Here is a 23,725-nt window from a genome sequence, read left to right as displayed (position 1 = left end):
TAATGCAGTATTTAGCAGCGTGAGAAACACCACAATCGTTATTTAAATTCTGACCTTTGTTGTGGTAGGGTTGTTAGAACGTACACCCTATTCCGAATGGTTTCCGAGACAGAACACATTTTATGTACATTGCCGTTTCTTTTCTGTATTATTCAGTACACTGTCAGGTTTACATTTGTACACATGCGCAACAGTTAGTAAACACTATAACGTACGTCCTACAAAATATCAAGTTAAAAACACGTATTTTTAACATGTTCTCCTCTGAGTATTATCGCAGACGTCGCGTCACAGCTACAGTACAGTTCATAATAAATGTTCGAATGTCCTATCCCACCGCCAACTTCAATGCATTTGTTGACTCTTCGGAGAATATCTTGTGTTGCTGGTCTGAGTGCCTCTGCACGTTCCCTAATGAGAGAAGCAGTACCCACGATGCGACCAAGCAGTTCATACGGCGTATTCGCCTTTCGTTTGTGCACCTCAGACTTCACCGAACTCCACAAACAAAAATCTAGTGACGATAGGCCTGGCGGTCTTGGTGACCAGTTAACTGTACTACCACGACCATTCCAGCGATTAGGGTACGTGCAGTTGAGATGTTTCTTCACACGACTGGTAATATGTGGATGAGGGAAGGGGAAGGGGGGAGGAGGCGAGGAAAGTACACCACAGTCCGCGTGGCCAAAGGAACGTCCTAAAGGTGATCAACAAACCACTTTTCCAAATGAGAGGAAGTCTGTCCCGTCATTCGCTCTTCTAAAATGACTGGAGCTATCAACATGTTACCGATCACGCTGCGTGGAACACTGATCGAAAAATTAGCTTGGAAATTGATTGCCACTGTAGCGTGCAGATTTTCCTGACACCTTCGATGAATATTACGCACAATGTTGATTCCATTCCGTGTAAACGTGGCTTCATCAGCGAATAATACTAAGGAACCAATGATGATTGTCATTTAACCAGTAACAAAATTAAGTTGTGTGCCATTGTTCCCAATGTGAAGGTTGTGAAGTTACTGTGTGTGAAATGTGTCAAGTTCTCCGCAGGTAACGTTCGCCGTACACGTGTTCGTGAGACATTGATAAGCGCAGAAAGCCGCCGTGTGCTGGTGGTGGAACCATGTTGCACCATTTCGGAAATGTGCTGCTCTTCCTGCACGTTCAGAAGAAGAACAGGAACTTGAAAGAATGCGACTTCACGCAGTATGCTGAAAACTCTGGTAAACGCTCTACGTCCAGGAATTAGACGTGTCTGAAAGCGTAGACGGTATTCTTAGACAGCAGTAGGAGCACTATCATGGCAGAATCCGTAGGCACAAACCGTATCTGCACATTCGTCATAACTGCAGGTGGGTGGCGTTTTAGCCAGCGCGTGTACAAACCCAGTTACGCTCTCAGAAATGTGTGAAATCTTACGGGACTTAACTGCTAAGGTCATCAGTCCCTAAGCTTACACGCTATTTAACCTAAATTATCCTAAGGACAAACACACACACCCGTGCCCGAGGGAGGACTCGAACCTCCGCCGGGACCAGCCGTACAGACTGCAGCGCCAAGACCGCTCGGCTAATCCCGCGCGTTCAATTGTCTAGTTTAGCGGCAGAAAGACATATCAGGGCAAAGAAGTAGAAAGCAACGAGGTAGGCTGGGCTAGAACACAAACCGTCAAAGAGGTTGGGTGAGGAACACTTACGTGCGCGCCAGTAGCCGAAAACCAAACGTACATTAAATGTGTTGTATCACGGAAACCATTTGGCTTAGGACAGATGTCCATTAGAAGGTTTTTTGCTTCAAATGAGCGTTCATGACATATCCCTGGACACTGACCACCCCTCCTGGCACATCCTGTATGCATGTTGTACAGATACGTTGACGCTTGCACAGCATAGACTAGCATGGAGAGCTGCAGAAAACCAGTCGTAGTAGTAATGAAGACCACAATAACGACAATCACATTACTTGTTCATAGTTTTTGCCGTAATCCTAGTTAGGATTTATTCCGACTTTCGTTCACACTGGACTACTCTCGCCAGCAGATATACTGAAATTGACAGCTCCCACTGTGTTTCCCCTTTTGCAAAGCAGTGTGCCTACCATTTCCTAAGAGGGACTTTTTTGATCGCGAAACTGTCACCTATCTAATCAAAAAGTTCGTTACTCCGGCTCTAGCTAAAATTAAGAATAGATTTTTTGATATAATTAGAGGCACGTTAGAGATCTGCACTCTCCACTCACATTAATGTGACCGCCTGTCGAAAGCCTCAATAAACACTTTTTTCAGAGTGTACCGCTGCGAGACATGCAGCAGGAGAGTCGCAGAGGTTCTGCGAGGTACCGACAAGGATGTGGAGCCACAGTAACTCAAGTGCGATGGCCAGCTGCGCTGGGTTTCTCGGTTGAGGACCCATCACGCGTACAGCCCGAGTGCGGAGGTCCCACGGATTCTCGATTGGGTTTACATCTGGGAAGTCTCGTGGCCAGGGTAGTGTGGCAGACTCACCCTGGTGCTCTTCCAACCTCGCACGTACACTGCGAGGTGTCTGACACGTTGCGTTCTCCTGCTGGTAGATACCGTCGTGCCGAGGAAAAACAAACTGCATGAAGTGGTCATGGTTCCCAAGGACAGATGCACACTTGTGTTAATCCATTGTACCTTCCAGAATGACGAATGCCGCGAAGACATCCCCTAGACCAGTGGTTCCCTACAGGTGGTCCGCGGCCCCCCAGGGGTCCGCGAGCTATGTCAGAGGGGTCCACAAGGTGCTATTAGAATAAAAAAATATGTTAAATATATTTGGCATGATAACAGATTTTTTGTTTTGGCCACTTCCTGCATGAGCAGAGCTTTAGCGAACGCTAACTTCTGCGTCCAGCGTCTTCCTAGAGCCAACTGACACTAGCACACTCTAGCGCTCAACTAGAATTACATAGAGGCGAATACTTCTGCTGTATGCCGTTAGATGGCGCCCGCTGCCTCTTTGCAGCTGACAACTGACAATCACTTTACACAGAAACTCGCATTTCAGACGATAATCGGCCATTGTTAATTTATTGCCAGTCCTTTCACAGACCGTGTTGTTTACATATTCAATATTCTCTATTAAAACAGTAGCGTTTGTAAGGCGTTGTTTTTCGCCGAAGCTACAGTTCGCGTACTTAAAAATGGACCGTTGGTTAAAAAGTGGTACGTTAAAACGAGAAAGGGCTACAGATGCATAGGAAGATAATGCATTTGATGTTCAAGCAAGTAAGTCAGTGACTCTCGAACCGAAGTTGTCAGTGTCCATTGAACCTAAGTCGTCGGCGTCCCTTGAACCTAACCCTTCCAAGATCAATGTTAAGCTTACTGGAAAAATTAGAAACTATAACTATGATTACTTGGAAATCGGTTTTACGTTCACTGGACCTGAGCAACAGCCTAAACCTCAATGTGTAATTTGCTATGAATATGTCAATGTTTTTTCTAAGTACCAAAAATAGAAAACGATAGAAAGACTTTTAATTTTGCTTTTTTAGGTACTTGATACTGTGATATGACAAGGTACCAATCATGCTCTATGAAGGGGTCCTCGAGAAAATTTTGTTGGGAACCCCTGCCCTAGACCATAACGCTCCCTCCTCCCTCGTGGCCCCTACTGAAGATAGTCACAGGATGTTTGCTTTTAGACTACCAGATCGATGGTGGATAAAACGTGATTCACCTGAAAGGTCATCTGTCGTCATTCAATGGACGTCTAGCCGCGTTTATTTTTTTTTTTTTTTTTTTAGTCGTCAGTCTTCTGACTGATTTGATGTGGCCCGCAGAGAATTTCTCTCCTGTGCCAACCTCTTCATCTCAGAGTAGCAGTGCAACCTACGTCCTCAATTATTTGCTGGATGTATTCCAATCGCTGTCTTCCTGTACAGTTTCTGCCCACTACAGCTCCCTCTATTACCGTGGAGGTCAGTCCCTGATGTGTTAACAGATGTCCTATCATCCTGTCCCTTCTCCTTGTCAGTGTTTTCCACATATTCCTTTCCTCTCAGATTCTGCGCAGACCCTCCTCACCTTACCAGTCCACCTACTTTTCAACATTCGTCTGTAGCACCACATCTCAAATGCTTCGCAGTATTGGAGTGCAAATTACAGCCTTCGTCGCCAATGAACAGCAGTCAGAATGGCCCATACTATGAATAGTCGTTGAGGAGACTCTGTTGGTAGCCTCTTGGTTCATCGAGGCCGTCAGTTGCCCAACAGTTGCATGTCTGTTCGTCCGTACACATCTCTGCAGCCTTCGTTCACCCCTGTCACGTATGCCCCGTGGTGCACCACGGTTGCCGCGGTGCCGGTTTCGGATAGCGACACGGAACACGAACAGTTTACAAACTTAACCGTTTCGGAAATTTCTACACCCTTGGCCCGAGCCACTAACCATACCTTTTGGAGTCACAAAAATCGTTTCGTTTCCGCATTTCTACAACAACTACACTGCTTCCCGCTTCCCCCCGACACGCTTTATATACCATCCACTGCTAGTGCTGCTAGTGGTTTTTGCTCGCTTCCGTCGAACATAGTCGGTGGTCACATTGGCTATGGAAATGAGCGTTTGGCGTCATTGGTCGGGAGCCCCCTTGCGGGGGGGGGGGGGGGGGGGGGGCGGCCGCCTTGATGCAGGTATTATTACATTCGACGCCACATTGGGCGACCTACGCTCCGGATGGGGATGAAATGATGATGAAGACAGCACAACACCCAGTCCCTGAGCGGAGATAATCCCTGACCCAGCTGGGAATCGAACCCGGGCCCGTAGGACGGCAATCCGTCACGCTGACCATTCAGATATCGGGGCGGACTATGGTCACATTAATGTGATTGGGCCGTGTATATGATACATAACTTGCGGAATTTTAACATTTTTTTTAGGAAATAGAGACTTTAAAATTCGTGTTTGTTACAAATTGTATATTGACGAAGTTGCAAAATAAACGCCGTCTACCGAAGCTAATAAACAGCAGACGGAGTGCGATACGAAACGTTGAAAAGATCCTTAGTCGACTCAGGGTATTTTTGGTAACCAAAGACAAAACAATGTACTTCGACGAGTTCAGTACTTTTCGTAATATGACGTGATTATTCGGAAACTGTTACTCGTGCGAGAAAATTTCATATGTTTAACGTAATTCCGATACTAATTAATATTGAGAAGTGTCTGTTGACATATTTAAAGACACTACTATAGAGATACTTATATAGAGTATGTGAAATTTATTATTTATTTATTTATTAAGCATAAATTTCATCGATCCTAGACATGGGATATGGTTTTCTCTACATTAATACATAGTTTTAAATATATGGTACATTATAGTGAAATTAATTCAAAATAATAAAGCGGTGCAGTATTATACACTACAATAATAGTACATCTTGAAATACAGGATGTAACAGAATGACGTTTTAAAAATTTTGAAGTTTGTAGAGGACGAAATTTTCAATGTTCTGATGTGAGGAACCTGTAACCGGAAATGTGAAATAAAGTTTCTACAGCTACCACTGAGCTGTTGAAAATGGATGCATTACCTGTGCGAGAAGTTACCAGGTGAGATTATCAGTAAACACTTTGGCTGAAATTCTTGAAGGTGGCCTCACTGGACCACACATCATCTTAACTGATCGTTTGAATGGTGCGTAGTGTTTGAACTTTCTGGACAATGCCTTGGTGAATCTTGTTTGAACTTTCTGGGCAATGCCTTGGTGAATCTCTGGAAGACGTTTCATTGCAGCTGCGCACTAGTTTGTTGTTAAAGGACAATGGTGCTCCAACGAACGTTGATTACTGGGGCACTACATGCGGGGGTTAGATAAAAAGATGGGAGCATCGCGAGAGATGCTTGTTTGAACAGAAATCCAGACGCTAGCCAAACCTGCAGGTTGCGCTGTTGTATTTGACCGCTACACAGCACCGTTGCAATTTCCTCAGTACGTTGCAAGCGTCAGTTGTGGTCAGAATAGTGTTCTGTGTAGTTGAAAATGCTCTTCGTCGGAGCTAGGTGAAGTGGAACGTGGGCAAGTTGTTGGTGCTCGTATGGTGGGTGCTAAAGAAACCAAGGTAGCCGAAGTGTTTGGTGTTTCGAGAGGCTCCGTACTGAATGTCGCACGCGCGAACACTGCCTGCAACAAAACTACACAACGGGGCTACAGAAGTAGGGAATTACAGGACTAGCTGGAATTCCAACACCACAATTTAGTTATGCAAATGCCCGTAATAGGAAAACGTGGCGCCGAAACCATAAAACCTGTACTATGGAGCAATTGAAGAATGTATTTGGTCGGATCAGTCTTGCTTCACACAGTTTCGAACTTTTGGCCTGGTTTATGTCCCAAGGGCAGGGATTTCTGTGATGATGTGGGCAGGCGTATCGTGGTATTCCACGATTTCCACTATTACTCGGCAAGGTCACACTACTGCCAAGCCAGCCGGGGTGGCCGAGCGGTTGTAGGCGCTACAGTCTGGAACCGCGCGACCGCTACGGTCGCAGGTTCGAATCCTGCCTCGGGCATGGATGTGTGTGATGTCCTTAGTTTAGTTAGGTTTAAGTAGTTCTAAGTTCTAGGGGACTGATGACCTCAGAAGTTAAGTCCCATAGTACTCAGAGCCATTTGAACCATTTGAACTACTGCCAAGAATTATGTTACCATTTTGGCTGATCATGTCCATCTCATGGTACAATGTTTGTTCGCCAGTGCTGATTCTGTGTTCCAAAACGACAGGGCCCTGTCCACACAGCTAGTACCGTTCAGGACGGGTTTTGTGAGCACCAGGATGAATTTTCGCATCGCCCCTGGCCACCAGTCACCAGCTCTCAATATTATTGAGGCTTAGTGGACAACTTCGGAGAGAAGGGTGCGTGATCGCTATCCATAACTTACTCCACTCTCCCTCTGTGCACATCCTCCTTCTGCTGACTGTTTTTATCTCCTCCTCCTCCGTCTTCCATTTGCCCACTACTCGACCACGCCTTCTACCTGCCTTCCGTATTTTCCCCTCTTCCTCCTCCTCTCTGTCTATCCCCTCTACCTCCCATTATGTCCACAACCTCCTCCACCTCTTCATCCTCCATCTCCACCTCCTCCACCTTCTCCTCCTCCTGAACTTGCCAGTATTTTGCAGGAAAAATGGTACATGATTCCCTCGAAAACTATACAGGTCCTGTTTTTATCCACTTCGAGACGACTGGAAGCTGTTTTGAAAGCCATCGGTTTCGCTGCAGAGTATTAGCCAAGGTAACGTGTTGTGTTTCCACATTTAAGCCACGTCGTGTATCTCACAGACAACTTGAAGTAGAGAGTAATTTAAGTGGATGCGCAGTCCCTTGGCATGTGACCTCACTCCTCTTGACCCTTTTCCTTCTTGAGTTATGCAAAGTCTCTTGCTCATTCAACACCAGTGGGAACAGTACCTGTGCTTCCTGAGTAGCCTTTGATACTATCAGAGGGCAGCGCGGAATCTTAGAGACAATCGGACAGAAAGTGGTTCCTGTTGCACATTATATAAAGACACTAATTCTCGCCACATTCAACATATACTCTACTGTAGTAAAGCTACATATTCGGTTTACTGTATTTGACTGTACTCTACTGTCATAAACATTTTCCAAACTACAGAATTCGGGCGTTTTATTTAGCCTACCGAACGCGTAGAAAGTGCTTGGTGCTGTAGAAACCATATTTCACATTTCCGGCTATAGGTTCAAAAATGGTTCAAATGGCTCTGAGCACTATGGGACTTAACTTCTGAGGTCATCAGTCCCCTAGAACTTAGAGCTACTTAAACCTAACTAACCTAAGGACATCACGCACATCCATGCCCGAGGCAGGATTCGAACCTGCGACCGGATGGGTCGCGTGGTTCCAGACTGTAGCGCCTAAACCGCTCGGCCACTCCGGCCGGCTCCGGCTATAGGTTTCTTACGTAAGAACTTTCAAAGTTTTTTCTCGTACAGTCTACCAAATTTTTAAAGCGCCATTCTGTTACACCCTGTATAGCACAATAGATACCAAAATCAATTTTAGATTGTAAAATAAAGAAGGAAATTATTTAAATATATGTCAACAGATGTCCACTTACAGCATAACAGCACCTGTCTTGAAAATGTGCTTTTAGAGCCATTTTATATTTTTGTATTTCTGTTGTTTTCTTGATTTGATGGGGAAATTTGCTGTAAAGTTTTGTTCCCCAATTTGCAGTGCTCGATTTTGTCTGCTGGTTTGCAAGAGTTTCTCGACGCTGCATTTTCAAATGCTCTTATGATCCTCTTTTGTGCTATGAAACAGTACCTGTTTGTCGACGAGTTGCCCCAAAAATTACGGCATATTGCGGCAGTGATTCTACTTGGGCGTAATATACATTTTTAATGTTTCTTATGTTGTAGACCCAGCAAGTGTTTTTATGCTGTAGCATATCGCGCTAAGCTTCTTGCTGATGTAATTGATGTGTATGCCTCATTTCCTTTTTTCCCCGAATCCATATTCCTAGCAAGTTGTGGAGCTTACAGTTTCTAATTGTTTACTAAATAGATTCATAATGGGGGTTCTTGGATGTTTGTTTTGTTTGGTTTGAAAGTGCGTTGTGACAGTTTCTGTCCCTTAACAATAAGATTACTAGAGCTGAACCATTCTCTGATTTTTACACGTAGTTTTTGTAAGCGAGAGTGACTTCAGAACGATTACCTATTGCCGCTGGGAACAATACATTGCGGCGGATCTCTGGATTTAGTGATTTACCTGTCGCAATAATGCTGCAACTTCGAACCCTAACCATCAGATGCCAACTAATCTAAGTCAATATACAGATAACTTTGTACTCAAGTGGGAGACGAAAACTGGGCGAATGACGTGCGGGTGTACCTGATTCCAGATGTGACAAGATCCAGCAAGGAGCTGCCCTCAGCGATCAAGAAACTGCGGGAGTTTGAGGAGAGCTGCATGCAGTACGAGAGACAAATGGGCAAAGAGCGGCGGAATGCTGAAGGTGAGTTGCCGCGCTTTGCGTCATCCCCATGTGTGCGTCGGCTGCCGGACCTCTGGGCGACATGTGAGGAGGTCGGAACTGACGTACGTCTACATCTTCATCTGCATCAGTACTCCGCAAGCCACCTGATGGTGTGTGGTGGAGGGTATTTGTGATACTACTAACTGACGCATCCTTGCCTGTTCCAATCGCGAATGGTGCTTGGGAGGGATGATTGCCGGTCGGTAAGCTTCTGATTTAGCTCTAGCTTCTCGAATTTTCTCGTCGTGGTCGTCTTGCGAGATATGTGTGGGAGGAAGTAATATGTTGTCCTACTCTGCTAAGAAAGAATTCTATCGAAATTTCAATAGTAAACCTCTCCCCCGCGGAGTGGCCGCGCGGTTTGAAGCACCATGTCACGGATTGCGCGGTCCCTCCCACCGGAGGTTCCAGTCCTCCCTCGGGCATGGGTGTGTGTGTTGTTCTTAGCATACGTTAGTTTAAGTAGTAAGTCTAGGGACCGATGACCTCAGCAGTTTGGTCCCTCAGGAATTCACACACATTTGAACGTTTAGTAAACATCTCGCTGATGCGCAACGCCTCTCTCGTAGTCTCTGCCGCTGGGGATTTTTCAGCATCTCTGTAACGCTCTTGCGCCGACTAAACGAGCCCGTGATGAAAAGTGTCGCTCTTCTTTGGATCTTCTCTATCTCATCTATCAGTCCTACCTGCTATGGGCCCCATAATTATGATCAATACTCAAGAATCGGTCGAACCAGTCTCTTTTCTTTTTTTTCTTTTTTTTCTTTTTTTTTTTTTTTTTTGCATGCCACTTCTTTCCTGAATGAGTTACATTTCCCAGTCTGGCATCTGCTTTTCCCACTATTTGTTTCGGGTGGTCACTGTACTCAAGATCGTTCTGGGTAGTTTATCCTAGATATTTCATGGCAGATACTGTTTCCAGCAGCCTGTCATCAACAGAGTATTTGTACAATAGTCGATTTCTTATCCTACGTATATGTGCAGTATGTTAGATCTATTTACGTTCAGGGTCAATTGCTACTGCCTGCGCCACTAATTAATCTTCTGTGGGTCATTCTGCAAGTCGATACTGACCTCTAGCGTTGATACTTTCTTACAGACAGCCGTATCACTGCGAATAGTCTTAAAGGGCTTTGGACGCTTTGTAGTATATCATTTACATACATTGAAAACACTAACGGTCCTGTCACTCTTCCTTGGGGTACCACAGATTTTGTCCCGTTAAAAGCGGCGTGTTCAGTCCTATATGCAATAAAGTCTTGAATCCAGACGCAAATCTTCTCTGATGCTCGGTAAGCTCGTACATTTTTTTTTTCACTGAACGGCAGTGTGGGACATTGTGAAATGCCTTCCTGAAGTCAAGGAATACGGGATTCGTGCCAATCAAAAGACTACAGAAGCGCCACATCTCCCAGCTAGCTCGTCTGCTCTACCTCCCAGGCAATTCTAACCAAAGCTAATACTATTATTTTCTCTGCTGGAGAAGCAGCCAATCTCTGACTCGTAAATTTCCGAACAGGGAGGGGAAGACGTGCTTCCGAATTGTTTCCCCACAGCCACTTTAGGCAATGTGTTTTCAGAGTTTTCGTTTGGGTCTGAAATGAATAACATATTTATCACAGAGACGGGCCAAACGCTGCAGCATGTCCAACCAGGGGCTCGGCTAAACTAAGAGAATTACTTTTGTGTCCCAACATGACCATTTCTGAGCCGCCACAAATGTTGCGTTTCGTTCTAAAATTCTTCTGCAGGCCTGAGGTTAACCAAAAACCAGCCAGGCAGAGGGACGACGCCCTCTGTTGGCTTTGTTTACAGTGTCCGGTCCAAGGAGAGCTCGTAAACTCGCAGGTTTTTATGGACGCCAGCTCTTTACACAAAAGGCGTTTGCGATACTGTCAAAACGTCTTGGGCGGGCTGCCTTTTTTCTCTCTTTTGGTCTGACCTGCTGTGGCAAGAAACGCCTAACACATAGATCCAGGTAGGCGGTTTTTCGCCGCTTCAGCCGACAACATTGTCTGCAAATTGGTGCGAGAAATTCTTGGCACCAGCATTCTGTCCCCGGTAAATGCTTTGAGATGTTCCTCTCCCTAATAGCTGCACGTGGCTTCCAAGCCCCGAATTGTCCACTGCAAGATTTACTCTTAAATAACCAGACCGCCTGCTTGTTCACAACTCCAGAAAATACTATTCGAAAGAGAGCTACCATAAAGATCTCGCATGCATTAACAAAGTACAGGCTGCCATTAATGCCTGCTCATGTCGATAACTTCCTGTCGTTACACAGAAAATGTCTGGCGTGTAATAAAAGCATTAAAGAATAGCTCTGAATATGAAAATAAGTGACAGAGTGACTTGCACTGTCTCAATTTTTATAGAGGAGATTTGCATTCACCAAAAGATCATGATTCTTCAACATACAAGAGGCTGGTGTGATCGATATAGGTCTATAGTTGTGTGCATATGTCCTAGGTCCGTGCTTGAAAACAGGAATAATCAGAGCTCTTTCCCAGACGCTAGGTACCGATCGTTGCACCAGCGAATTACGTTAAACTGCGGATGGGGGGGGGGGGGGGGGGGGTGAGTCCTTTCGCAAAATCTTTATAGAATTAACAGGTATCTCATCTGGTACTGATGCCTTTCAACTACTAAGCAATTGTTGTTGCTTCTCTATTCCGTGATCCGTTATCTCAATATCTGCACAATAAACCCGGGTTAGGTGTGGGGCGGCGGTGGGGTGGGTGGACTGCTGTGGCCTGTTGTGAGGTTGTGAACCACTGAGGGCTACGGCAAGACGAAGCCACTCCGTCGTTCCTAGGTCCTCGGTTCAAACACAAAATTCACAAGGTTCGAGTGAGTTTCTCATACAACTCAGCCTCATTTGTCTCAATTACAGACACTGTCATTATTTCACACACTGAATAGTTTGCACAATATTTGGCCTTCTCTCTGTCATAATAGCACACAACAATGCAGTGAGTGAAGCAATATCGGTAGTTTCATCTGTCAAAATGGAGTATTTTATTTTTTGAAGGTTGGAAATAAGATCCTTATTATGAGGAGGTGCAACAGAGTTTCTTATAACAAACGTACTTTTGTTCATTTTCATAACAAAATTTTGTGCTGTCTTGGAATCAGGAAACTCACTTTTTAACCAAGCTAACAACTGGTATTAAAAGGAATATCATGAGCAGCTAGGAACGGGACAATATTTTAAGCTTCCAGAATGAGATTTTCACTCTGCAGCGGAGTGTGCGCTGATATGAAACTTCCTGGCAGATTAAAACTGTGTGCCGGACCGAGACTCGAACTCGGGACCTTTGCCTTTCGCGGGCAAGTGCTCTACCAACTGAGCCACCCAAGCACGACTCACACCCCGTCCTCACAGCTGTACTTCTGCCAGTACCTCGTCTCCTACCTTCCAAACTTTACAGCAGCTCTCCTGCGAACCTTGCAGAACTAGCACTCCTGAAAGAAAGGATATTGCGGAGACATGGCTTAGCCTGGGGGATGTTTCCAGAATGAGATTTTAAGCTTGGCTCCCGTACCTAGTTTTACCAGCGTTGTAGTGCCTTTAGACAAAAACTTTGTAAAAGTTGTGCATGATTTTTCTGTGATACCACTCATTTTATTAATATGCTTTCTTGAGTGCATGTGTTTCTTTCATACAGTTAGAACAGCTACTATAGAATCATTACAGCATTTGGATTTTGACTTACAGCAATTATTAGGGTCCTTGGTTATCCATGAACGAAATACTGGATCCACCTCACATGCAGTGCGTTATTGTTGAAACCTGTGGCGAGGTTTCTCACTTTTGGCAACTCACGTCTTTGCATCTTTTTCTTTGGCGTAGAAACACCGCACATTTCTTCATCACTACTGGACATTACATCCGCTTAACAAATTACATAAATTAACACAAAGTGCTAAAATTATATGTTGTATGATAAGGTGTGGTACCTACCAAAGTAGAGCACGAAGAGCTGAGAATGATTTTTAAACAGCTCGCAGCATAGCTGCCGGTATAACTACGAGAATTAAAGAGAAAATATACACTAAAGGAAGCACCTAGATGAAATTCGTTGTTAATTAAATATGTAAGTGTAGTGTTGGCAGAAGAGCCAACACTGTTTTTCTAGAGGAGGCCGAAATGCACGCGTTTAATTACACGCTGACTGGCGTGAGGTCTGGAACAGGACAATATCTTGAGAATTGCAAATGAAGTAAGTAGTTGATATAATACTTAACTTTAATCCACAATTGTAGAACATCTCTCTTGATGATACATGCTTTACATAAAAAAAATCAATTGAATACGGCGCCTTGCTAGGTCGTAGCAAATGTAGCTGAAGGCTATGCTAACTATCGTCTCGGCAAATGAGAGCGTGTCGGTCAGTGATCCGTCTCTGGCAAAGTAGACTGTACAACTGGGGCGAGTGCCAGTACGTCTCTCTAGACCTGCCGTGTGGTGGCGCTCGGTCTGCTATCACTGACAGTGGCGACACGCCGGTCCGACGTATACTAATGGACCGCGGCCGATTTAAAGGCTACCACCTAGCAAGTGTGGTGTCTGGCGGTGACACCACAGTAAGTATTAAGTGGAACTGTAACAACACAGCGCTAAAATGAACCTTACTGCACAATAAGGTCCCTACGAAGCGCGTGTATCGGACGACGTTCTTACGTTAAATAATATTAGCGTGAGCGTAATTCATTGTTGTGCACGTGCTTCATCATCGGTTGACAATAACCTCATAACGTAGGCAGAATTGAATTGTTTCGCAATGGTATCTCGGTCAGAAAGTAAAAAACCAAAAATTATCATATTTTCGCGTATAATCCTTCACTTCAGATTATACATCGACTTGAAATTATGTTATGCTTATGAACTTTACCATACGCCGAAAACCCTGATCAAGCGGAACACTGCAGAAATCGTTACGCCAACGGGTGTGCATCTGCGTCCGCAGTACACTATTAGCCATCTCCTGCTGCGCAATTTACGTTAGTTTAGTCAGATACACTTGAGCTGCAGTGCTCATCTTTGTCACGCTAGTGTAGAAAGTGCCACGAAACCGGCTAAGTACAAAACCCTTACATTATTTACTTATATTTACGTATATAACGCGACTTTTCTCGTAAAATTTAAACGTGTTTTCTGTGACAGCTGTATCAAAATTCGAACCTGTGTCGTGATATACTGTGTATTTTCGAATGTTGAGTGCAGCGAAACTGTTATTTCCTGTTATAAAATTAGCTGTAATCCACATTTGCGCTTTATGTAATTTTAGTAGTGGAATCCTAGCTGAAAAAATTCGTTCACCCCAAATTTCAGTGTATATCTCCTTAAACGTACATTTTTCTTTTTTTCTTATTTGGATTTTCGGACGATGGTAGTGTTGTGCAGAACATATTTCGTGGGAGATCGTAATTTGTGATTTACAGTTGCTCTAGCATATTTTATAACTAACGTATGTTGTTAAATTTAGTTTTCGTTTTCGACAGCAGTGTACACTGAGGTGACAAAAGCCGTGGGATAGCGACGTGCACACATACAAAATGGTTCAAATGGCTCTGAGCACTATGGGACTCAACTTCTGAGGTCATTAGTCCCCTAGAACTTAGAACTAATTAAACCTAACTAACCTAAGGACATCACAAACATCCATGCCCGAGGCAGGATTCGAACCTGCGACCATAGCGGTCTTGCGGTTCCAGACTGCAGCGCCTTTAACCGCACGGCCACTTCGGCCGGCGTGCACACATACATATGGCGGTAGTATTACACGAGGTATAAAAGGGCAGTGCATTGGCGGAGCTGTCATTTGTAAGCAGATGATTCATGTGGAAAGGTTTCTGAAGTGATTATCACCACAAGCCGGAATTAACAGACTTTGAACGTTGAATGGTGATTGGAGCTAGATGCATCGCATATTCCAATTCGGAAATCGTTTGAGAATTCGATATTCCGAGATCCACAGTGTTAAGAGTGTGCCGAGGATACCGAGGCGGCCGGAGTGGCCGAGCGGTTCTAGGCGCTTCAGTCTGGAACCGGGCGACCACTACGGTCGCAGGTTCGAATGCTGCCTCGGGCATGGATGTGTGTGATGTCCTTAGGTTAGTTAGGTTTAAGTAGTTCCAAGTTCTAGGGGACTGATGACCTCTTATGTTAAGTCCCATAGTGTTCAGAGCCATTTGAACCATTTTGAGAATAACAAATTTCAGACATTACCTCTCACACGGACAATGCAATGGCCAATGGTATTCGCTTAACGACCGACAGCAATGACGTTTGCGTAGTCGTCAGTGCTAACAGACAAGGAACACTGTGTGAAACAACCCGGAGAAATCAATGTGGGACGTAACGACGCACTTATCTGTTAGGAGAGCGTGGCGTTAATGCTCTATGACAGCAGAGGACCGACGCGAGTGCCTTTGCTAACATCACGACATCGCCTGCAGCGCCTCTCTTCAGCTTGTGACCATATTGCTTGTACACTAGACGACTGGAAAACTGTGGCCTGGCGAGAGAGCCCAGATTTCAGTTGATAAGAGTGACACAGCAGCTCGTGTTCCTGCTGCTAAGAAGGCTAGTACACCGTTCGTTTGTTGCATATTTTTACGAGCTTCCAGCAGGAGCGACTTATTTACTTACAGATACCTGTGTAGTTAGTGGATTGTTTTTGTAATTTCTTGCGTGCTCGAGTGCCTACTAGGTACAAGCATTTTTTTTAATAACAGTGTAGTGCACTGTACCGCCGTTGCTATCGACCCTCACATTAGAAAGGCTCAGCGTCGTTTAGACCGTTAGTGAGAGAGCACTTCGAATTCCTGCTGCTAATAAGCTGAGTACACCGTGTTCATTTGTTGTATATTTTTACAAGCTTCAAACAGGAGCGACTGCAGTAATGGATAGGAACTGTGATTGCTGTGTACAGATGCGATCTGAGTTGGCGACTCTTTGTTCACAGCTCCAGGCTGCATTGGCTTCCATCACACAGCTTGAAGCTGCCGCCAAGGGACATCACTGGCGGGGGGTCGGATGTGGGGGCGCAAGAGACATCGAGCACGTCCCACGTGTCCCCCGTTTGGTCCACTGCTGTGGCTGCCCCGGGTACTGCCTGCACTGAGGATGACCCCTCACCAGTGGTCGAGTGTGAGATCACCAAAGTCTGGCAGGCAGCAAAAGAATTTCCGAGGAGCCTGTCGTAGGGCTTCCCGGTTCGTTTGACGAACAGGTTTCGGGTGTTATCTGTGGCTGACAATGTTTTTGAGCGAGATGCAGTCATCCACCCTTTTCCAGAGGAAGCTTCTTGGCCCACAATGTCTGGGCGTTCACAGAGGGTGGGTTTGCTGGTAGTTGGGAGCTCCAACATTAGGCATGTAATGGGGCCCCTTAGGAGCGTGGCTGCCAAGGAGGGGAAGGAAGCCAGTGTGCACTCCGTGTGCATACCTGGAGGAGTCATTCCGGATGTGGAAAGGCTACTTCCAGATGCCATGAAGAGTACAGGGTGCAGCCACATGCAGGTGGTGGCTCATGTAGGTACCAATGACGTATATCGCTTTGGATTGGAGAAGATTCTCTCTGGTTTTGGGCAGCTAGTGGAAATGGTGAAGACTGCCAATCTTGCTTGCGAGATTAAGGCGGGGCTCACCATTTGCAGCATCGTCGATAGAACCGACTGTGGTCCTTTGGTGCAGAGATGAGTGGGGGGTCTGAACCAGAGGCTCAGGCAGTTCTGTGACCATGTAGGCTGCAGGTTCCTTGACTTCCGCCATCGGGTGGTGGGTTTCCAGGTTCAACTTAATAGGTCAGCAGTCCACTACACACTGGAGGCGGCTACACGGGTAGAGGGGGCTGTGTGGAAGGGACTGGGCGGTTCTTTTAGGTTAGAGGGCCTCTGTCTAAAAGGGGACAGGTAAAACACAGCAAGTCAGTTGTAGATACGATCGGTATTGTAGTTGTAAGTTGTCATAGCTGCGTTGGGAAAGAACCAGAGCTCTAAGCCCTAATAGAAAGCACTAAGGCTCAAACAGTTATAGGCACAGAAAGCTGGCTAAAGCCGGAAATAAATTCAGCAGAAGTTTTTTTCTAACAATCTAACAGTGTTCAGAAAGGATAGATTAAATACAGTTGCTGGTGGAGTATTTATTGCTGTCAGAAGTAGTTTGCCTTACAGTGAAATTGAAGTAGATAGTTCCCGCGAAATAGTATGGGTAGAGGTTATACTTGACAATCGAACTAAACTATTAACTGGGTCGTTTAACCGACCCCCCGACTCAGAAGATATAGTTGCTAAACAGTTCAAAGAAAACTTGAGTCTCATTTCAAATAGGTAGCCCACTCATACAGCTATAGTCGGTGGTGACTTTAATCTACCTTCGATATGCTAGAAAAATTATACGTTTAAATCCGTCAGCAGGCAAAAAACGTCATCCGAAATCGTATCGAATGCTTTCTCAGAAAATTATTTTGAACAATTAGTTCATGAGCCCACTCGAAGCGTAAATGGTTGGGAAACCGTACTTGACGTGTTAGCAACAAATAGTGAGTACCGTGACGATTACAGGGATTAGTGGCCACAAGGCAGTAGCTGCTAGGCTGAATACCGTAACTCCTACAACCGTCAAAAAGAAACGCGAAGTATATATATTTACAAAACCTGATAAAAATGCTCTTAACGCCTTTTTAAGAGACAGTTTGCACTCCTTCCGATCTGATCATGTAAGCGTAGAAAAGTTGTGGAACGATTTCAAAGAGATAGTATCGACAGTAATTGAGAGATGTATACCACATAAATTAATAAGTGATGGTACTAATCCCCCATGGTATACAAAACGGGTCAGATCGTTGTTGCAGAAGCAGCAAAAAAAGCATGCCAAATTTAAAAGAACGCAGAGTCCCAAAGACTGGGAAAGTTTTGCAGAAGTTCGAAATGTGAGATACTTTCAATAATTTCTACAGCAAAACTCTGTCTCATAATCTGGCAGCAAACCCAAAGTGATTCTGGTCATACATAAAGCACACCAGTGGCAAGACGCAAGACCTTCACTGCACAATAACAACGGTGAAGTCATTGATGACAGTGCCACTAAAGCAGAGTTATTAAACACGATTTTCCGAAACTCCTTCACCAAAGAAGAAGTAAATATTCCTGAATTCCAATCAAGACCAACTGTCAAGATGAGAAACATAGAAATAGATATCCTCGGTGTCGCTAAAAAAAATGGTTCAAATGGCTCTAAGCATTATGGGACTTCAACGTCTGAGGTCGTCAGTCCCCTAGATTTAGAACTACTTAAACCTAATTAACCTAAGGACATCACACACATCAGTGCCTGAGGCAGGATTCGAACCTGCGACCGTAGCAGCAGCGTGGTTCCGGACTGAAGCGCTTAGAACCGCTCGGCCCCTCCGGCCGGCCTCGGTGTCGCAAAGCAGCTTAAATCACTAAATAAAAGCAAGGCTTCTGGTCCAGATTGTATACCAGTCAGAGTATGCTGACACAATAGCTCCATATTTAGCAATTATATACAACCACTTTCTCACAGAAAGATCCGGCCGTACCTAAAGACTGGAAAATTGCTCAAGTCACACCAATACCCAAAAATGGAAGTAGGAGTAATCCCCTGAATTACAGACCCATATCACTAACGTAGATTTGCAGTAGGGTTTTGGAACATATACTGTATTCGAACATTATGAAGTACCTAGAAGAAAACGATTTATTGACACGTAGTCAGCAAGAATTCAGAAAATATCGTTCTTGTGGAACACAACTAGCTCTTTATACTCATGAAGTAATGAGTGCTATCGACAGGGGATGTCAAATTGATTCCATATTTTTAGATTTCTAGAAGGCTTTCGACACCGTTCCTCACAAGTGTCTTCTAACCAAACTGCGTGCCTATGGAATATCGCCTCCGTTGTGCGACTGCATTCGTGATTTCCTGTCAGAAAAGTCACGGTTCGCAGTAATAGACGGAAAGTCATCGAGTAAAATATAAATAATATACGGCGTTCCCCAAGGAAGTGTTATAGGTCTTCTATTGTTCCTGATTATATTAACGACATAGGAGACAGTCTCAGTACCCATCTCAGATGTCTGCAGATGATGCTGTCATTTACCATCTTGTAAAGCCATCAGATGATCAAAACGAATTGCAAAATGATGTAAGTAAGACATCTGTATGGTGTGAAAAGTGGCAATTGACCCTGAAGAAAGAAAAGTGTGAAGTTATTCACATGAGTACTAAAAGAAATTCACTAAATTTCGATTACGCGATAAGTCACACAAACTTGAAGACTGTAAATTCAACTAAATACTTAGGGGTTCACAATTACAAATACCCTAAATTGGAACGGTCACATAGATAATGTTGTGGGTAGAGCCAACCAAAGTCTGCAATTCATTGGCAGAACTCTTAGAAGGTGCAACAGGTCTACTAAAGAGACTGCTTACACCACACTTGTCCACCCTATTCTAGAGTACTGCTGTGCGGTGTGGGATCTGCATCAGGTGGGACTGACGGATGACAGCGAAAAAGTACTAAGAAAGACAGCTTGTTTTGTGCTATCGCGGAATAGGGGAGATAGTGCCACAGACATAATACGTGAATTGGAGTGGCAATCATTAAAATGAGGGCGTTTTTCGTTGCTACGGGATGTTGTCATGAATTTTCAAACACCAGTTTTCTCCTCCAATTGCGAAAACATTCTGTTGGCACCCACCTACATAGGGAGAAATGATCATAATGATAAAATAAGAGAAATAAGGGCTCGCACAGAAAAATTTAAGTTCTCGTTTTCCCGCGCGCCGTTCGAAAGTGGAACGGTAGAGAGACAGCTTGAAGGTGGTTCATTGAACCCTACACCAGGCACTTTATTGTGAATAGCAGAGTAATCACGTAGATTTAGATGTAGATGTAGAAGAGCTGATGATAGGGTTCGAGCGTGGCATATGCCCCACGAAGCCATGGTCCCACGATGTCACCAAGGGGAATTTTTTGGATGACAATGTGCCATGTCAGCAGGAGACAATTGTTTGCAATTGGTTTGAAGAAGATTCTGGACAGCTCGAGCAAATGATTCGGCCACCCATACTGCCTGATATGAATCCCACAGAACATTTGTGGGACATAGCAGAGAGCTCAGTTCATGCACGAAATCCTAAAATGCTAAAATCCTAAATGCTAAATATTTCTGCAGGGTACTTCCTACGACCTGTTGGGTCCATGTCACATCTCCTTTTTCCTCCTCTTTGTCCATTTATCCCTCCCCTCTCTCTGTCCATTTTTTCCTCCTCCCTCCCTCTGGCCATCTCCTCCCCTCTTCCCTCTCTGTGGCCATCTCTTCCTCTTTCCTTTCTCTGTTCATTTCCTCCTCTCCCCTCTCTTTGCTATACCCCCCCCCCCCCCCAGTCTATCTCGTCCTTCCCCCTCTCTGCCTGTCCACGTCCTCCTATCCCACCCTCTCTCCACATTGTCACTCCTGCCCCAGTAGAAGGTTACTGGTTCCTACTTCCACAGAATTTCTTTCCAGATAATAAGTGGTATGTGTACCAAGTTTGGCTAAAATCAATCCAGGGGTTTAGGAGGAGCTTTTTACCATGGCTTTGCCCACATATTTATAAACATAGTGTATCTGTATCGTAGTGATTTTTGCCCTGAATTTTCTTTTTCATGTATCTCAATGTTTATGATGTCATGTCTCCTGAGTTTTTTGTTGTACAGTGACATAATTTTGCAGGTACATTCAGTGGATACTGACTGCAAAATGTGCTGCAAAAACAGTTAGTGGTATAGAAGTAATAAATTAGAACATCATGCCTGATGCAGCAGATCATAAACAGTTCATGATGGGAGGGACTGTCCATAGTCTACAATCACTATAAATAAACTTGTAAAGAAAAATAGGCTACTTCATAATAGGTTAAAAATGAAGTTTAGAGCTATAGATAGAGATACTCGAGGAAACACATTTGGCTAAAGTCTTCAACAACTATTATAGCAAAATATTATCAAAAGATGTCTCATAATATTTGAAAAAATTTGTAGTCATGTGTGAACTCTGTTAGTGGGACCAATGTCCTGACACTCACGAATGAGACAGGTACTATAATAGAGGCATACAAAACAAAAACAGGGATTCAGAAATGAAAATCATGGAGAATTGCCTCAATTTAATTCTAGTTGAGGGATTTCTTACATGATATACTGTGAACTATAGATGAAGGGCAACAGAAAGATTCCATATTTCTAGATTTTGGGAAAGTGTTTGACATGGTGCCCCACTGCTGGCTCTTAAAGAAGGTGGAATAGGTTCAAAGATATGCAAGTGACTCGAAGACTTCTTAAATTATAGAACCCAGTATGTTGTCCTCGACAGTGAATATTCATCAGGGACAAGGGTATCATCAGGAGTGCCCCAGGGAAGTGTGATAGGATGGCTGTTTTTCTCTGTATACGTAAATGATTTGGTGGACATGATGGTAAGCAATCTGCAGTTGTTTGCTGATGATGCTGTGATGTATGGTGAAGTGTCATCATTGAGTGACTGTGGGACAACACTAGATGACTTAGACATAATTTCTAGTTAGTGTGATGAATGGCAGCTAGCTCCAAACATAGAAAAATGTAAGTTAGTGCACATGAGTAAGAAAAACAAACCCGTAATGTTCTGATAAAGCACTAGTAGTGTCCTGCCTGACACAGTCATGTCATTTAAATATCTGGGGGTAATATTGCAAAGCAATATGAGATAGAATGAGCATGTGAGGATTGTAGAAGGAAAGGTGAATGGTGGACTTCAGTTTATTGGGAGAATTCTAGGAAAGTGTGTGCATCTGTAAAGGAGACCACATATAGGATGCTAGTGCAACTGTTCTTGAGTACTGCTCAAATGTTTGGGATCCATAACAGGTCGGATTAAAGGAAGATATCAAAGCATTTCAGAGATTTGTTACTGGTAGATTCAAACAACATGCAAGTGTTACAGACATGCATTGGGAACTCAAATGGGAATCCCTGGAGACAAGTCAAGCTACCCCAATTCTTTCCTTTCCATACACACCTGCCTTCTCAGGGCAACTGCTCATAAAGTTAGTGTTAAAATAGCTGTGGCCTTGCATGTGTGTGTACACCATGAAATTTAGAGAACCAGCATTTGAAGCTGATGCATAATAATTCTGTTGCCTCCAACATACAATGCACGTAAGGACCACTAATATAAGATACGAGAAATCAAGACTCATATGAAGGCATATGGACAGTCAATTTTGCTTATTTATATTTGCAAATGGATTGGGAAAGAAAATGCCTAGTGGTGGTACAGGGTACCTTCCATGATGCACCGTAAGGTGGACTGAGGAATATCGATGTAGATGTAGGTGTGAAATGGAATTATGACAGAGGATCAGTCATAGATCAGACCAAAGGTGCCTTACAAAACACTCATGTGGCATATCCTAGAGTATTGCCTCTTGTGTGTTGGACCTCTCACAAATGAGACTAACAAGGGATATTGAACATATATGACTAAGTTCAGTAGAAACAGCCACAGATTTGTTTGACCCATGGGAGAGCATCACAGAGTTGTTGGGAAAATGATATGGCAGATACTTGAAGACAGATGCAAACTATCTCATGAAAGCCTACCTACAAAGCTTCAAGAACTAGCTTTAATTAAGGAATCTAGAAATGTACTACTGCTGCCTACAGATGTCAGTCATAGGAACCACAAAGCATTTAAGCAATCATTCTTCCCATGAATGGAACAGGAAGAAGCCTTGATGACTGGTACAATAGGTACGCTTTGCCAAGCACTTCAGTGATTTGTGGAGTATAGATGTAGATGTAGAAGCTCAGTTTCATTAGAGCCATTGATGCTGCCTGAGTTGGCAACTCTGTGTACTAAAATTCGCACCCTGTACCATATTTAATGTAATATAAGATGCTACAGACTGTAAGACAAACCTTAATTTTTAAGCATTTTTTTAAAAATAATGTTTTTACCATTATTATTATTGTTAGATTACAAAGCAGGACTAAAAAAATCCTTAGTTTATAAAACTGAACTGACCTTTAAAATCCCTGAAAATTGTCATCTGGACTTCCTTCTTCTTCTTCTTCTTCTTCTTCTTCTTCTTCTTCTTCTTCTTCTTCCTCTTCCTCTTTGTCATCATCATTGCCTTCTCCATATATAAGATGGTCTTCACTGCCATCGAGAGCATTACTTCTTAAAGATTTAACAATAATATTTTCTCTCACTCTAGACCATGACTGTTTTATCCACTGACACACTCGTTTGATTGTAGGTTTTTTAAAGCTCCCTTCAGCAAGAATTCAGGTTGAGTTTCATCAATCATCCATTTGTTCAATTCCTCTCCCATATACACTTTAAATGGTTTATTTATCAAGAGATCAAGAGGTTGCAATTATGAAGTAAGTCCTCCCATAATAACAGCTAGCTCTGTATTTCTCTGTCTCAATTTCTTTTTCACAGAATTTTTCAAATGACTACTAAACTGATGTAGCACAAGAAGAGAACTCTTCTGCAATAAAACACCTTTCCTTCTCTCCTATACTGTGTTAATCCACAATTTCATACCAGCCTCATCCATCCAGCCCATGTCATGTATCTTAACAACACTTGGCATTATTTAAAATGGTTTAGGCATTGTTTTGCAC

General features: G+C 43.8%; 1 protein-coding gene across 1 annotated transcript in view; it reads left to right on the top strand.

The window, feature by feature from the left end:
• LOC124616613 overlaps positions 1 to 23,725 on the top strand; it is a 282,672-nt gene that overhangs the window by 100,168 nt on the left and 158,779 nt on the right. Inside the window, exon 4 of the mRNA XM_047144936.1 lies at positions 8,903 to 9,016. Coding sequence (XP_047000892.1) covers positions 8,903 to 9,016 — 114 coding nt within the window. The remainder of the gene's footprint in view (positions 1 to 8,902; positions 9,017 to 23,725) is intronic.

The sequence above is a fragment of the Schistocerca americana genome, chromosome 5 (assembly GCF_021461395.2).
Source record: "Schistocerca americana isolate TAMUIC-IGC-003095 chromosome 5, iqSchAmer2.1, whole genome shotgun sequence".
In the NCBI taxonomy this organism is placed as follows: domain Eukaryota; kingdom Metazoa; phylum Arthropoda; class Insecta; order Orthoptera; family Acrididae; genus Schistocerca; species Schistocerca americana.
This window is presented reverse-complemented; position numbering and strand designations above follow the sequence as displayed.